General features: G+C 39.3%; 1 protein-coding gene across 6 annotated transcripts in view; it reads left to right on the top strand.

The window, feature by feature from the left end:
- ccser1 (coiled-coil serine-rich protein 1) overlaps positions 1-18,262 on the top strand; it is a 123,709-nt gene that overhangs the window by 32,278 nt on the left and 73,169 nt on the right. For 5 of the 6 annotated variants that reach the window (XM_074670299.1, XM_074670297.1, XM_074670298.1 and 2 more), the window contains exons 7-8: positions 9,403-9,577; positions 15,362-15,439. In XM_074670299.1, coding sequence (XP_074526400.1) covers positions 9,403-9,577; positions 15,362-15,439 — 253 coding nt within the window. The remainder of the gene's footprint in view (positions 1-9,402; positions 9,578-15,361; positions 15,440-18,262) is intronic. The other variant, XM_074670300.1, reaches the window with a different exon arrangement.

Here is an 18,262-nt window from a genome sequence, read left to right as displayed (position 1 = left end):
TACTGAGAACACATCCCAGACAGGGAAATTTCAGCTTATGTCCGCCCCTGCATTCCCCCCCTCACTGTCTAGAAACATATATTCATAATGCACTGTGACAATGTGAGCTTTGTGCCTCACTGTTGGATAGACAGCATAATCTTATCTACCCACGTCTGTAATAAATGCGATCAACTTAAGCTAAGAATACATTATCATACAATCACTATTGTATAAATAGATTTCCATTATTTGTTACTATTTTCATCTAAGCCTTTGCACGTTTTGCTTCTTTTAGCTGCAGGGTCAGGTAGAGTATAATGAGACTGAGGTTTCTTGAATAAGATCATTGAAATTCTGGTCTGTTATTGTCATGGGGTGAGAATTACTAGAGTAAAATTGTCATGTCCTTAAGTAATGCATAGAATTAATTAACAGTGTGCATGGCAAACAATAACTCCCCAGGGCTGGGAAATTTGCATTTTTAAACTTAGTTTTGTTGATTTGAGTTTATTTAAGCAAATCAGCCTCAGTCCCCGGGTGGGGATCTGTTGACACCTTTGGCATTTGCATTTTTCAGTGAACTATGCCTTTTTTTTTCAAGTCACAAAGTCAGAGTTAGAGAGAAAAATGAAATGCTGAATTGCATGCAAAAACATGTTGACATTAAAGTAACATGTCTCAGCCAGGGCCTTGTAGACTTTATAAACCTATTACTTGGATTTCGGGCTCAAGAGTACAAATGTTCCACCTTGGTTTAAAGATGCAAGAAGGAGGATTTGTTTTAATTGCACTCCCTCGCCACCTTGTGGCCCGGAGTCTCCCCACACTGTTGTAAATTACTTTTTGTGAGGTGTCTTTTTTTTTGGAATTAAATGGAGATCGGATCCAAACAAATTTTCTCTGTCCAAGACAACTTTTTACTGGATACAACGTGCCTAGGTAAGAGACTTATCAGAACAGTTATGTAGCGCTACAGTTTGATGCGTGACATTCAGCAGACATTGTAGCAACCGACTATATGTTATCAGCATTGGCAGCCCTGTGCTCCGACGTAACTGTAGGCTAACGTGACAACAAATAAACACTGTCAGTTTTTAAGTAGTTTGGTAGCCATTCATATTTAGCGCAGCTGGCAGTCCTGTGCTTTAAGGCAAAACCTCACTTTTCATTTTATTGATTGACTCTCAAGTTTGAGCAAACAACATTTTCACAAAACAGCGTAGCCCCTGTGTTATAGAGTGAGACAGCCAGAGCCAAAGGCTAATTAGCCTTTAGCTGGAGCTGTATCACTCTCCCATTTAGCTTTTTTCTGCTCCTCTGTCCTTTTTTTTTGGTCCGACAGTTAGGCTCTTGTGTCCACCATCACTACAAAATCAGTCACAGAAATTGTTTTTAGCAGAGAAAAACACAGATCTCTGTATTTTATCTTGTCCCACTACTAAACTTTATCAGCCAGTGTGGTGCTGTCATAGAGATCTAGACATGCTGTAAATCAATCCAGTCCTGGAAGCTAAGAAGTAGCAATTTAAAGTAACCTGTAACCAGCAATATTGGCGCTGATAATCTCATTTTAAAGTGTGGATTATGATCGGGCATATATTTAGAAGAGAGAATTTTTAAAGAGCACTTTCAAACTCCTCACAACCCCAAGAACACTTAAAGGTTTTATCATGGGATAAAATGTTGTACATTGATGCTCAGCAGTGTTAGGAAATAGGAAATTGTGATGTAGCACAAGAGACCACCAGTAAATGGATCTTTCTGTCGAAGCAGAAGTTTTGATAGCAATGAGCAGGTTCTGATTACTCTCTAAATATCCATTTTACATTATGAAGCACACAGATCTCACAGCAGTGAACAACTGGACAGCCTCCAAAGGTATTACTAACTAAGAGAGATATAAACATGCTAGTGCGTAGAAGCAGATAAGAAAAAAGGCAGACAGCACAGATTTTTTATTTTAGTTTTTTTTTTTTTTCAGATTCAGAGTGCAGAGTGTGAAGGAAAGCAGAAAGGAGGAAAGAGTCTTAGGTTAATCAGAAAGTCACCCCTGCCATATTATATTTGTTTTATATTCTGTGTCTGAAGACTTGAATTCAACATTAGATTCACTGCCTGGAGCTCGGCTCACACTCACTCTTTAGTCACAGATGCACTTTATGTCAGAGATGAGTTTAATGGCAGCATTAAACATCGGCAGCCTCAGGTGCTGAATGTAGATGAGTGCAGTGTGTCTGTCAGATGGAAAGGAGTGACAAATGAGGATGATCATTCTCCAATATAGCTGTAGTGTACTTCACTTGGGCATGAATACTAGTGCAGTCATGGCACACAGTTATCTGGGGTACAGAGAAACACCCTCTCACACACATTAAGAAACACATTGATGGTTCTCATAAATGTACACCTTGTTTCCAGTAAACATTTAATGAGGGAAAGTTGGCATATAGGGCCTGTGCCTTTCTTTGTTCCTGCGTTGAAGTGTCTTTAACAACTGTTGTGCTTTAGACAAAGCTTGCTTTACATTCCTGACTGACAAGGTTTCAGCCCACCCATCTTTACTGCTGCTCAAGACAATGCACTTCAATCAAACATAATTTATTTGACTGGCAGTCATTACTTGTCACTCCACACACAGACTTAATATTATGTAAACCAAGACATCATAGTGTGCGCACACACTGTAGTAATGTCTTTGTATTATAACTCAGGTAGAGGTGCGTTAGTGTGCAAGTTTTTTTTGGTGTCAATACGTGTTATTGGGTGTGTGTTTGTGTGTGTGCAGGTATGTGTTGTTGCTGGCAGCCAGCGGCCCTGTAATAAAACACTGTGTGAGTGGTAAAATAATGAAAGTCATAAAAAGGCAGATAATTGGCTTTTTCAGGTTGGTGAAATGGATCACTCAGAACTCTGCATTGGAGAAATGGCTTCTGGGAGGAGAGAGGGGACCTGGACCCATGAGGGGGAGAGCATAAGGGAGGGAGAGGGACAATAGACAGGTGGGGGACAAAATGGATATTAAGATAAGTAAGGGTAAAAGAAACAATTCTGACTTCCTTTGTTTACTTTTTCTGTCCTTTTTAATTGCTCTAAAAGGGCCATGGAAGAGAAAATCTATGAAAACATTTAATTGTGCTCTCACCCATAATTAGCTTCATAGACATGCAGTACCAGGTTTAACCACTAGCTGGTAGCATCTTGTAGAATTCATATGAGAACTTTGTATCTTTGAAGAAATAACTAATAATTCCTATCAGAGAGACCTGTTATCTGCACTGAGACCCCTGATCAGTGGAGCAGTGTGGTTTGTCCATGTCTGTGTGTGTGCCGCATGAGTGTGTGCGCCTGTGTTTTTGTGTGTCAGGCCATTGGCTCATGACAGGGAAAAGACAGATGACCCTGAGCAGTGCTGGGCCTCCCCGCCTGTATTACATCTATCATCACTAATAGATAAAATACAAGCATATCACTGTGGTGTGCACATCCTTATGTGTGTGTGTGCGTGTAAGTGGTAATTACATGCACATCATGTAAAAGGTCTTAAAAGGATATAGAAAAGGACTTAAAAGGACTAGATTAAAGTCGTTATACAATAAACTTAACTTCTTGAGAAAGAAGTGCTATCTACAGGCTGTGGTTCTATAGAAAACAGCTTATAGTGCGACGTCAGATTTTGCCTGAACTGAGAAATGTTTTGTGAAGATGTTCAACAGCTAAGGGCAAGGTGGAGTTGCATCTTCAGTGTCTTGCACTATCCGTTCAGAGCCCTGTATTTTTAAACTAATAAGATGTGGATGAAAGATTGAGGTATTTATGTGGCATTTATAGTAACGCAGAACTTGACAAGATGCTTCAATGTTCTCATTTTTGTGCAGGGGGATGGCTGCTCTCATTGTCTTCTCCTTGAAGATAACCACTGCCTAAAATCATATTTTTTTCCTCATAAATGTTTAACTTTGTTTTTTAGATTTGTGACTTAAAATCCATGGATTTATGCCTTGATCCTTGCAAATTTAAGGTGTTACTCTCATTAGTGTAAAACTTAAATCTCTTTTTTTCTTCTAGAGCAGGCCCTAGTACTACATTGTAGTTAGCTATAAGGGCTCACTGTTATATTGTTTTATGAGGCCCGACATTCCAAGTGGTGCCTTTAAAATAGGTTTTTCTTACCACAAAGCACCCTCTCAGCCCTCAGCAGCTCAGTTTAACCAGAAATATTTTACTTCTCCAAACTGAAATGGTAAACACATTGCATAAAGACCCCTCAATGATTACTGTTTCAGGGGAGTTGAGTGTTGTTTGAACCCTCTCTCCCACTCATTTTCCTGTCGCTCTGTGGATTTGATGTGCACCACAAAGGTGAAAGAAGAATCCAAACCTGAAACCCTGCTGAAAGCGAGGGAAGGGCAAAGGTGTCAGGCTCAGAGAAACACACAGCCGTAGAAAAACGAAAAACAAAACAAAAACAACTTTGAGGGAAAACTTTTCTTGTTGCACGGCTCTGTGCCACTTGACACAAGCTGTCAGAGAGAACGCTGTATGATTGATCACATGTCATTTATTTCCACTCAATTCATCCTGCCTAGATAGCAGGGTGTAGAAACAGAGAAGTAATTTGAGAAAGTTTACCCTAACCTGAGATGTCAAGCAGGAACAAAAGCTGGAATACAGTTCAGGAAGAGTAAAGCACCCGTGGCTGCTCGACAGATCAAGCTCACCTGTCCTCAAAGGACAGCAGGCTTCATTGACATTTGTCTGAGGTGCTAAGCAGAATCCCCGGGGAATACCTTAGGCCTTGATCCTGCATCAGATTCATGTACTGCTTGTCAAAGTGATAGAAGGGGAAAAGTGACGATGGGACAGGGGCAGAGATGAAAAGATAGCAGACAGGAGCTCAAGTGAAGGGTCTGAGAGGGTGAAAGAGAGGGGACGTTGAAAAGAATAAAAAAAGTATAAGAGATGGAAGGTTGGACAGAGTGGTGAAGAGTTTCAGACTCAGAGAGAGTTGGAGAAGTAGACAGGGAGACAGGCTTGGAAAGACAGGGAAAAGAGAAATCAGGGGTGTGACTGAACCAGTGAAGAAGAAAGTCCAGACTTCTCTGCAGGAAGTCTTTGGAGTGGCTTATGTTGATCGATATTTCAGTGATGTGCTCTTGTTTTGCCCTGAGAACATTTTTCCTGGGAGCCTGCTGTCGGTCTTAATGCTCCTCTCCACTGTTTACTTGGTGATTTTTCTGTTAGGATGGGACAAAAGGCCCCTAATTTCCTCTCACTTTCACTCTAACTGGCCATCAGTCAAAGTGAACTCTTGATGATAAAGAGCTCCTTGTTTTCAGCCTCTTGCGTCTATCTGTCTGTCTGTCTGTCTGTCTGTCTTTGCTACTTTCCCTCTCCTCTGCTCTGCTTTGCTGTCCTCTGCTCTTCTCCTTTTCTTGATATGCAGAATGTGAAGTTGTTTGTTGTCTGTGTTGTTTCGGGTGAGAGGCTGGTATTTCTCTGCTCACCTTTGGAAAATGTCACCACAGAAGTGATATACAGCCTGTCTTTTTAAGCAGATCTGTCACAATATCAAACCTGTTAGTGAAGAAATTTTTAGATAGGAACTCAAGTGATTCACAATATACATTTATTACTCTGTTTATTTTATTATTTAACGTTTTCTTCATGTGCTTATGGTAGGCTTCAAACTCAATTCAAAGTAAATTGAATAAACTGACAAAAACATTTTCATTTGTGAGGAAGAAAAAAGATCAGTCCATGTTAACAGTTTTCAGAGCCCACAACACAGTTTTTTTCTTTTTTCTTTTTCTTCTTTTTTATGGGATTTTACATTTGGAAAATCATTTTGGGCCAAGTTAGGGTCATCTTATCCTGACATTATATTGACTGAAGTACATGAGTATGATTGCCTTTTTTTGAATTGACAATTGAAAAGGACACACTGTGCTTTTTAAAGTACCCATGTTTTTTTTAGATAAGATAAGATAAGATTGTGGAGAATGACAAGCAGGAAAGGTGCCCCAGTTTGGATTTGAACCAGAGCGCTTACCTCAGATAGACAGCCAGGCTATAACAGAACCCTGAAATTACCCATTTAAACATTTACAGATATCTGTTTTTATGCTTTTCAAACAAAAAAATCACCAGTACCTGGCCTACACTGTGGCATAAACATAAGCTTCTGGTATGTTCAAGGAAGAGTAAAGCACCTGTTGCTGCTTGACAGCCACGGGTGCAATCATAAGCTTCTGGTAGCATTCTAAAGTGGTGGGCAAAACAAGGTGAAGGATACTGTTGTGGATATTAGATCCTGTCCTGCTGAATTGGTGAGTGCATCTCAAAAATTAGAGTTGGGAAAATAAATATTCCTGCAGTAATTCTACATCACAAAACCACCTGCTTATTACATTATCCTTTACTTGTGACTTATTGAATTTTGTTTCCATTTGAATCCTTAGCAAAAAAAAAAAAAAACAAAAACCAACACATATATATATATATATATATATATATATATATATATATATATATATATATATATATATATATATATATATATATATATATATGTATATATGTATATATATATATATATATATATATATATATATATATATATATATATATATATATATATATATATATATATATATATATATATATGTTAGTGTCCTGTAGCCCTTAGATAAAGGGCAAGTAACCCTTGGCACTTGCCCATAGCAGTGCTCTTTTATGTTAAAAGAGCAATGAATGCACTCACTGACCACCTTAGATCATTAGTTAATCCTAAAATGACAGTGTTACTCTAATAAACATAATTTTTTACCACCCTGTAATGATACACGGGTAATGATATAATGATAAGCTTTAACTGCAGCCAACGAATCATACTGTTTCATTTTGAAATAACTTAAAGGATCATAGAGTTAACCTGTTGCATTTACTTTCCTAATGTATTCAACATTCTGTTGGCAAGTGGCCCTGCAAGAAGTAGCAGATAGAATTTTAAAACAAGTCACTTTGTAAGCAGTAGAAACCACCAAACAGAGGGAGAGCTTGATCTTTGTTTTCAGACTGTTTACACGTCTAGAGGAATGCAAAGTAGTTTAACATCATAAGCACTTTATAAAATATGCTTATGCTTAAACTTAAACCTCTAAACTGTTTGAAAAAAAGCTAGAAGAACGAGGCTCTGGGCAATGAATGACGATGAAGATATTGCTTTTTTATGGGTAAGGTCAGATTTTGGACTGAGCTTTAATGCTGGCCTGAAGGCAAAAAAAAATTCAAGAAACATTGTGACATTGATCAGCTCTGACTCCTGTGGAAAGTTTCTCCAAGTGTCTGTCCTTTTCTGTGCAAAATAGGTTTGAAGGTGAGAGAAAGAACAGAGGAAATGTGCAAGAGACATACAGCTTTAGAGACCTTTTTATTGTCTAACAGACTGAGATGTGACAGTAATTTATAAACAAGTCTTTGATTGGCTCCTTCTGATGGTTTTGATCCTCTGTGTCCAAATCAAATCCCACAGGAGTATCCTATCTGTGTGAAGGAGGAGAGTGAAGAGGTTTGTTGAGAATCGGGGCCCAAAGTGTGACTCATTAACTTGTTTTTTCTGGAGCTTTCCTCCCTGTCGTCTCCTGGACTACCCTTTCTTCTAGATTTGGTGTTGAAAGCTTTGTTAATCAGAAAGCATTCCTACAGGAGCACACTCACTGATGGTGAAACAGTCAGCTGCATGCACCCACAGGGTTAGGTTTGCTGAACAATAGTGATAGACAAGTTATAACACAAGTTATAATACAAAACACTACATTTAGAATCATAATGAAAATATAAGAGGGTCCCGCTGACAGGATCACACAGCTGTGATGGACTGTAATGAGTCAAAGCTCTTGAGAATGAAGAATCCTTTGAGTTGGTAATGATGGTCAGAATCAGAATTAGAGGATGGACTTTGATCTTTGAATGCATTAGTCTCTACACATGCAGGCGTTTGTATGCTGGGTGTTATATTTATGTGTCTGTTCATCAGGGGGGGATGTTATCACCTCACGTTGTGGATTTGAAAGTCACGTAAGAGACTCATCAAAGAAATGAGACCATTATATTTGAGTCAAACAGGGGTCATGCAGAGCAGACGCTTTATGAACTATAAATGTTGCTGGTTTTGGTCTTCTCTGACCTTTGTGCTTCATCTATTTTCTATCTCTGTAAAATTCCCCTCCTGCCTTTCCATCTCTTAGTCTCATTTCTATGTGCATGTTTTAGTGGCATACTTGGCATCAATTTTCTGAGGTTTCATTTTTATTTAATCTATGATTACAAGATGCAAAGATGTCATGGTGGCACCTGATAAACAGAAGAGCAGTGAAAACACAGATGTGTTAACCCTTCAGTATGATGCACATTAGGGCTGCGTATAACAACTGTTTGATAGCAAAACAGTTCCTGATTATTAAGATAGGTAAACTAAATGTGCTGTTACTTAATAGCACCTATTAGGCTGCCAGCTTTTATATTTAACATAAATAACAAACGCATTTGCACCATTAGATTGTGCCATACTTTGTCATAACCATAACAGGTGTTTCTAATAAAAGAACGATTTTCTTAAGTAGTGTTCCTTAGTTGCCATAGTAAAAAGGTAGGAGTTAGTATGCTCTTTTGTGACAGAGGAGGAGTAAAAGAAAAAAAAAGGTCAGCAAAAGGAAAAGATAAAGAATGCTGCAGGAAAGGATTTAAAATGTAGATAGAGAAAAATCACACGGCGTGGCTGAGACTTTGGACTCTGATTTAAATTGAAGAGTTTGAGAAATGTTTTCAACATACTTTCTCGAAATGTTGAAACGTTACCATCAGGCTTCTCATGGGCGGAGTGTGCTGTTCAAATTTTGCACGAACTTTTGTCTTTGTAGCATAAAGGGTAAAATGCTCCAGGACAAAGTGTCTCCTTTTTACCTGTTACTTCTCCGTCACTGTTTTTTCCCACTCTCAGCAGAGATAATAAAGATGCCAGACAAGTCACTCCTTAGCAACTAAGGAAAAAAAGCTCTTCTCTGAAAACCCCCCCCAAAAAAGTTATGCCCGCTCACAGCATGAAAAACGTCACACATTAGCCATGTTAGCTGTGGTCTTTGTGTTCACTAAATAGATTGCATCATTTAATGTGTTGTATGTAACAACTACATCACATGGTTTCATGAAAGAATGATAGTAACAGAACTATTGAGACATTTGAGAGCAGATGATAGCTTGACATGTCTCCACCATAAGATACGATCAAAGGCCATGAGAGTTCCCTGCTGGCCTGTGAAGCACAGTAGGAAGCACTGAAGGCAGGTCAGTCATCAAGTTTTCCCTCATACTTAAATCATATCTTTCATTTTGTCTCCCTTCTCCCCTCTTCTTCCCCCTTAGGGAGCCCAGCCGTCCAACCAGCCTGCTGCCCAATGACTGGAGCACCGGGCTGGGATTGGGGAGGGAAGATGAGCCTTTAACTCCAGGGCTCGAGACCCTTCCGCTTCGACTGATGCAGCAGGACTGTACAGCTGTCAAAACCCTGCTCTTAAGACTCAGACGGACCCTGCAAGAGGTGGGTATACACAGCCGCACAAGCATACAGACTCAGCTTAAGACATTAACTCAACTGGATGAAAACCACAACCCAGAATATGGCTTTATGAAGTAGCCCACAAAGTAGACTGTCTTAAAACACAAGAGTAACAACAAGAGGCAGAGATTCATTGCTATTCCTTCAGCACCGCACTGTTAGACCCTTCTGTGATATAGTAAATGCATAATGTTATCTAAAGGGTGAAAGGGTTTGGAAAATTATTACGCAATTGGTATGTAGAACCTCTAGAGTACAGAGCTTGACTGACATAATCTGTCACTTCCTGTTTAAATCAGCTTTTTTAGCTCTGTGAAATCAGCCCAGAGTGGATGCCTCTCTACCCTTAAAAGGTCTCTGTAATCACTTTGTTTTGTTAATTTAATCAGGCTCTACATTACAAGAAGGGAGCTTGGAGGCTTTTTTAGCAGCTGCAATCATACTCTTCAAATGCGCACACACACTTTACACATTAATCCTGCTGTTTTGAGGTATCAGCCTGCTCTTTAAAATGCTTAGACCTGCTTTAGAGATAAGGTTTTATCTCAGGCTATGGGGCTGTCTCAGTGTGAAGAAACCAGTGAAATTATATCCACACCATTATAGAAGTGATTAGCTGTAATGGGCACTTAGTAGGGCAGTAGCACGTTGGCAATAGCTGCACAAGGATTAACTGTAAAAACCAAGGAACCGTATTGATGGCTACACCGTGCAGTCACGCAGACTTTTTCACTGTGGGAGTGGATGCAAGGTAATATTCAGCTTTGAAACTTGTAACTTATACATTTGATCATTTATTGACTTTCTCTGGAGCACAAAATTGTTAGAAATATGATTTATAAGCTTTATTTGGAGTAATTTGGAATTTACAGAGAGCTTTACTTGGGGCAGCTTCTGAGTCAGAATGATAAATTATGCAATCAACTGCTGAATATAAAGTTCCAGCTATAGACAGAGTACAGTCTACACCAAGACAGAATAATACGACTATTTTAGAAATGTCTGAGGCTCTATATTCACTTATATCTATCAACAGTGAGTAAGCATAGCCCCGTTAGAGCTCGCTAACATTTCTGACACTTTCACTGATACACTTTGATTCGGTATTTCAAAGTTTGTGATACATTTACATTCCAAAAGAGGGATATAAATAGACATCATGATCTCTGACAGTTGAGCTGAAAGAATATCCATTGGTAATGTCTCCCTGCAGTTTTTTGTAATCTACATGGGTAACTGACCAATGCAGCATTATTCTACAGACCCACTCTCACACATTCCCACACAAAAAGACATCTAAAAGGCTGAGCAGACCTTAACCAATACCCCACCATTAGTACATCTAAACTAAGATCAAAGCCAGCTGTGGATTACAGCCCACAGAGGCATATGCATGACTCTCTCCCTTTCTCCCTGAGTGTCCATATCTCTATTCTTTCCTCTCAGGAAAGCTGTGAGTGAGACATAAACCCAAGTCGTGACGGAAAGACTAAAGGGAGTGTAAGAGAGAAACAGTACACAGCAGCACAACATGAATATGAAAGAGAAGATACTTTGCCCTCTTTGCTTGCTCTGTTGTGTCATTAACTTGCAAATTTTGTTAACCTACATCAATGGATGTAATACATTCTGCAGCAAAGGGAGGATGACTCGTCTTGTCTGCACACTTTGCATATTATTTACTTGACCTTCTGATACTTAGCTCCAATCTTGTACTTTTTTCTTTTGTTTACTGTAACCTAGCACCTCAAATTCTCCTCTTTCCTCGTCGCTCTTTACTCACAGGTAAATGGTCAGCCCCATATGGCACACATGAAACAAGTGTGCTTTCCCTCTCATTATCACTGTAAACCGAGCTGAGCTGAAAAGACTGTAAGATGCTTTCAAAAAGGCAGAAATTATCATAAATGACTCATACAGTGTAATCTAACAATTACAAATCCAGGCACTCAGGTCCAAGATCCAATATTTATCTAATTTTCTCCTTCATATCCTGCATGTGTTCTGCTTTGTGCCAACAGTTTAGACCTCAGCAAATGTAAGATGTGTTCAAAGGATGTCTCAAAAGCATAATTAAGGGAAAAATATGTATATGTTGGTTGCAGTGGTGAACTTGACATCATAAGAAATGACTAACATTGTTCCTCTTAATATGATAACAAATGTAAAGCTTTTGTGCATCTTAATTTACCCCGATTAAAAAGATGAATTAGGGAACGAGATCTGAGCTGTGTACTCTCACATTACTCTCTAAAAATGTGTTGCTGCCAGCTAAGAAGAGGAACAACAGCATTTGAATGCTAAAATACAGCCTCAGCCTCGTTATACTGAACAACATAATCTGTTTCTCATGTCAAAGGGTTATGACCAGAGATAGCCTCTGTAGCATAGAGCTTAGTTACAGACCACGATCCTGGTGACCTCAGTTTAAATATTTCATCTTTTTATCACTCAGTCTGTTTAAATCTGTACAAAGAAAGCAGAATTATTTTAGAAAACTGAATTTTTTTTTGCAGAACAAAAAAGCGCACATCATCGCTCACGACTTACATGATCAACAGACTGGATAATAGATCACACTTTAGACTCCATTCACGTATTTATCCTCAACAGTTTATCTTTTCAGTTGCTTGGAAGAATGTCTAAAAGCCACTGTCCACGAGTTTATTAATATTCAAAACATAATGATCCCCAACAAAGCAGGTGATGGATTCTTGTAAACTGTATTGCCTCAACTTGTATTGTCATCGAGGCCTACATAACATTGGTTAGCTTGTTACACTGGCACTTATTGGTGGGTAGGATATGTTTGACATGAAATAGACATGTTGTCTTCAGTTTGTGTGTTTGAAGCAGAATAAATTGAGCACATTTGGTCAGGGCCAAGTTATGGTGTCTGGACAACTGGGTCATAGCATCTCAAAAGCTGCAGCTCATGTGGGGTGTCGCTAATCTGCATTGGTCAGTGCCTACCAAAAGGGTCCAAAGAAGGAATTGATGACAGGTTCATGGGAATTTGAGTTGCAGTGATGGATGTGTTGGGTGGAAAGGCTGGCCAGTGTGGTCTGATCTAGCCAGAGGACTCCAGGAGCTTTGATAGAAAGCTGTCAGAACTCAGAGTGCATTGCAATTTGTTGCCTTTGGGGCTACAGATTTTTTTTAGTTTTCTAGACTATCCAAACAGTAGTTTCTTTATACATTTGTGCCAAAGTGTCATCAATTTTGCTACCTTCCTGAATGCCAAATTTGCAGTATTTTAAAATAGAACCGAACTTTCAGACGTCATCACTCATTTTGCCCCACCCCGTACGTCAGTCAACCAACACACAGCCAGCTGTTGTTTATGTTGGTGTGTGTATCTATCTGAATGGACGTCTGCAAAGTTTGGGTGCACTCCTACAACCTACTTCTATGTTTATGCTGGGAGGAGAGCTGCTCCTAGACAGCTTTAGTTTAACACACAAATTTTAAAAGACAAAGTGTCCAGTCGAGCAAAGTTGGTATTTCAGATTTTATGCTCTCATCCTGTGTTTTCCAGTGAGCTCTCTAAATTGCATGACAGTTTGTGCTTAATGGCGCTGCCTTTCGATAAAAAGCCAAATGTCAATGAGTGAGAGAGGGAGAGCGGGAAGAGATGCTCCTTGAGTTATTTGATGGTTTTCACTCCTTGATTTAACTGAAGTGTGAATGTGATTAAAGGGGTGTATCAAACTACAAAACCTGCTTTCCTTTCCTTGGTCATTTATCATCTTTAGACATTTAGCTTCTGGGTTGTGCAAGTCATTAAATCCGGAGCTCCCAGGCAGTTTTTTTCCTCCTTTCTTAAATCTAAAAGGCTCTTTACCGAACCACATCTAATTGTGGGGACAGTTGTGTGTTAAGGCCTGCGGGACAGAGGTGACCTTAAAGAGAATGTGAATGTGTGAGAGCAACAGAGAGTGTTGGTGTCACTGGGTGTGCGCCTGTCTCTCTACATAGGAAAAAGCATTGATCATAGATGACACATTTAGGGCCTGATGCCATAGCACACCTATAATTCTGATAGGGAGGTAAGCTTCTTTAAAAGGTCAGCCAAACCAATAAACCATCAAGTTTGTGCTGTGCAAAGATTTGGGCTTATATGTTTCTCAGGGCTGCCTTTAAATCCTTGACAGCAGGCCAAACATAAGAAAAATAATCAATAGTTTAGCATAAAGCCTCTTTTTAGGGGGGTCTTGATTATAAGTATCTCATTGTAATAAAACATAGAGGGGTTGCCTTGAATTTAAATCTGCAAGAGGGCAGCAGATGGCAAGAAATGGACCTAATCAGCAAACCAAGAACCTGTACTCCTTTTATTCCTATTTTACTGTTCCTGTTCCTTGTCACGTATTTTCATGCATCCTACATTTCCTATAATTGCATTGAGTGTGCTGCAGTATTGCATAGATATCACCAGCCCTGGCTTAAAGCAGGATTTCACCTTGACTCTAACTCCAGACTCAGAGGTGCTCTTTCATAAGGATGACCAATTATCAGCCTTGGCAGAACCAACGCTTGGTATTCTGTTGATCAGCTGGATTGGTATTTAATTTACAGATCACCAATCGAATTAACTAAAAGAGACAAATCATACTCTGCTGCTTAAGTATTTTCAAACACACATTTGGATGTAGAGAGTTTTCCCTTATCAACAAAATGTGAAATAAGACAAAGTAGTACTTTGTTTGTTGTCTGCCTACGTCTGATAACGTACTGTCTGGCTCTACTCAGAATATGCTCGCCTTGTTACAACACAAGATGAGTAATTTTAACTTGACCTGTCCCCTTCCCCTTGTATCTCTACCTTCACCTTCCAACACACCATTGGAGCTACCCTTTTAAAAAGCTTGTTTTTGTTTTAATGAGTAGGAACTACTTGAATGCGGGAATCTTTTGTTCACCCATTAGCAGGATGTTATTTCCAATGTTTTGCTTACATATGACCTGCAGTAATTTCATGCAATACCGGTCACTGTCTCATAACATATATGGCAGGTAAACACAGATAATAGGCTTTTACACACGTTCAAATCTACATAAGTTCGATCTCCAACTCTGTAACCATGACAAGCCGGCTAATAATCAGTATCGACACTGACCCTGAAAAACCAATATGGATCAGCCCCTTATCCTCACTCTAGTGTCTGCTTGGCTTTAGAGTGTGTGTGTGTGTGTGTGTGTGTGTGTGTGTGTGTGTGTGTGTGTGTGTGTGTGTGTCTGTCTGTCTGTCTGTCTGTCTGTCTGTCTGTCTGTCTGTCAGTCTGTCTGTCTGTCTGTCTGTCTGTCTGTGTTTCTTTGTGTGTGTCTGTGTGTGTGTGTGTGTCTGTGTCTGTGTTTGTATTGACTTTACACCCTCGGTTACATGACTTCATGCACTGTACGCAGCTGTGTACTTGAGTGTGTTTGCTTTGGATCTTAAACAAGTCTCTGCTCTACTGGACACCTGTGACCAGACCCAGGATGTGTCTGTTCACAGCTGGCCTGAGTGAACGCAGAGATTATGTAAGAAACCATTTAACCACAAACAATCTACAACATGGAGCTGTTTCATTCAGCCAAATCTTCTGAAATTGACTTTTTTCTTTCACAGATGCTTTTATATTATCACAAACTCATAATTATTGAGACTGAGACACATCCTGTAGAAAATAATTTGAATTTTATCTCTAGTAGCAATAAAAAAAAACTTTTGCACTAGCCATGCAAACTGTAGAATAACATCCTAACCTATTTCTTTCTTTGCAGAGCACTGAGACAAGTCCTGCCAGCAGCCTACAATCTCTACCCATCAGTCCTTGCAGTGAGAAGTCCCTTCCATTTAAGGTAACCTAAAGCAGTTCATTTTATATTGTGTTGTGCTTTTTCACAGAGAAAATTGTACATTTGGGTTTGAGAGACAAAGAGAGATGAATACAAAGGACCTGATTCACAAAGAAGCGCAGCTGAACAGCCATGCATGTTAGAGTGAAATTTTTACCGTCTGCTGTGAGTTGTTAGAACAGACTAATAACTACCCCTGGATTGCCTACAAATGATATATCTGTAAATTGTGTTTCTTGAATCACTTTGACTTGATTATATGATAACAAACAGGTGTCGAATCAATCTGGGGCAGACGGAAGCTGAATTAGACCTTGAGACAGAGCGGACAGCAGGCTGAATGATGTCCAGTCCTTTGTACTTGTAGCTTGTACAATTGATTCTTTGTCAACTCCCCCATAATTGTGGGTGAGCCACTTTGAATACACCTAGACCCATTATCATTGCCATCTGTCAAGTAATTAGAATGGAGCCAACAGCTTTCCTTCATATAAGGTCTTTCATTGAAGAACATTAGAAACTATCCAGGTAATGATGTATTCTGTCCCTACATTTGGAAGTAGATTGGCACTTCCTCTGGATCACCAGTCACTTAACAAGTACTTCAAGCAGGGTCAAGTAGCCTGAGTCATAGCTTGAACGATCTGACTCGGTCCACAGGGGGATTTCTGGTGGGTCAGACATTTTGGTCAGCTGCAATTTGAGCAGTTTCACAGATTTTTATCACATAGCTGCTGTCAAAAGATCTGTTGGGAAACTTGGAGAATGTCTCTTGCCTTTGGAGTTGTTTTTGTTTTAACATGCTCAGACTGAAAGTGTAGTTCTCCTACTGCTATGATGTAAAACTGAGTGTGTAGAACAGACACTACATTGTCTCAATCTTCCTGCCATCTGAAGCTCCATATTGGTTCTTTTCCTTTTGTACATTCTGTCCATTGCAGAATTTATATAAAAGCAGCCCCTCTCTTTTTCTCTCTTCATCTCTCCCTCTCAATACTATTTAAATAAAGTTCATTGGAATTTCTATGTTAACATTCAAGAAGAACAGTCGAAGGCTCTGGTTCTGCAGAAGGGCTAATTTTCATGGGAACACAATGTAAAGGTTAACAAATAGTACCTACCAAGCTAAAACTGTTTAAATAAAGAGTATGGCTCTTAGTATTACATTTGAGGAACTCTGTCTTTGTTCTTTTAAGAAGCTACAAATCAGACCACTTACTAGGCCACTTATACCCTTACACTCTCTCCTAACTACACTGAGCCAAGTTGTTCAATTAAAAGAACACAGCATTCTGTCTGTGATCAAAAAATATAAAATTTAATTTCCCTTTGATCAGTATGTCTCCCCAGTTTTACGCTTATCAGAACAATTAACAGCCTTTTCTTTCACAGCAGCTTATAACAAATTGCAAAGAGATCAAATAGAAAGAAAAGGAGCATAGCAGTAAGGCAAAGAAGGACAAGAGGAGGAGATAAAAAAAGAGAGAAAGAAGCAAAAAATAGTGATAAAAGAATGGGAGGTGAGTGCTTTGCTTTCCTCGACAGTCCCTGTTGACCTAGTCCATCAGAACTGTGCTCCCTGGATGAGGCTTGATCATCTTTGTCCACAGTGTGCACAGGGTTGTGTTGTGTGTTTTTGAGCTTTTGTGTGAGGTTTTGATTTTTTTTTTTGCAGGGTTTCAGTTTGCAGAGCCTTTGTCAAGCTTTTCTCTAGGATTGAGACGAGTGGCTGTTGAGTTTTCTTTTACTGTTTGGAGAGAGGGTAGGAGTGGCACAGACTGAACTCCTCCACTCTCTGGTCATTTTTCACCACAGGCTTACCCCAGCATCTAACACAGTGCCAACAAAAATCAAGCATGGTTGTTAATGAGTTACTGCTGCAGCAAGTCATGTTTGATTATGTACACTTTGGCGTTCATGTGTGATTTCGTACTTGTGTTTTTTGCTTTCTTTATTGACCTACATGGAGAATCGGTAGTAGGTGGATGAGAAGGAAAAATTACAAAATGTGGGGTGGGACGCAGCATGCAGACACTAGCTCTGGCTCCAACCCTCTTGGGGAAGACTGCGGTGATGGACAGATGGGGATGGTGGAGGTCAGGAGAGTTGGATCAGGAGAGTTTCGAGGAAGAAATTAGGGCAGGAGTTTGATTTAACAGTCCAAACCCAAAACTTCACCCGTAATCACCAGTAACTTGAGAAAATGTGCAATAATCCAGTCAAACATTGATCTAAAGGTTGTAGGATTTCAAGTAAAAATCCCATAAACAGTTTGACAATTCAGATTACAAATATTTGTCAGTATATTCTGTTAGATAGTCTCTAAATAAGCATGATGGTTTGTTTTCGTCTTAGAAACACACACACACACACACACACACACACCCTGTTAAAAAGATATTTCACTTCCTCAGCTATTTCAACAAAAGGGTGCAAAGTTTTAAAGTATCACTTGTTATTCTGTGAAACTTGGATGGAGTGACAGAAAATGTGAGTTTTCTTTTTTTTGTTTGTTTTTTTTAAACATTAAAAAAGCAACAGATTTGTAAAATATTATTGCATGCCAAACTTTATTGAAGACCAGACACCAGCTGGCATCCAAGTGTTAAGGAAATCTGGACAAAATTCTTTTGTAAAGTAGATTTGGACAGGAAAGAAAGACAAAGACAACAGTAAGCATTATTTCCCAACTGTGCATTGTAAGAGTAAAACTTTTTTTTCTCTCTCAAAGTCTCACTATTTCACAATCTGAAAGGAAGCAGCCAGCCTAAATATCCTGAACCTTTCCTTACCCATTCATGAGGGAGAGGTAGCAGAACTGAGATG

Source organism: Halichoeres trimaculatus, unplaced genomic scaffold (genome assembly GCF_033239565.1).
Source record: "Halichoeres trimaculatus isolate MK-OKI-2021-1 unplaced genomic scaffold, fHalTri1.1 fHalTri1_scaffold_5, whole genome shotgun sequence".
Lineage (NCBI taxonomy): Eukaryota > Metazoa > Chordata > Actinopteri > Labriformes > Labridae > Halichoeres > Halichoeres trimaculatus.
Note: the sequence above shows the minus strand (reverse complement) of the source record. Positions and strands in the feature narration are given on the sequence as shown.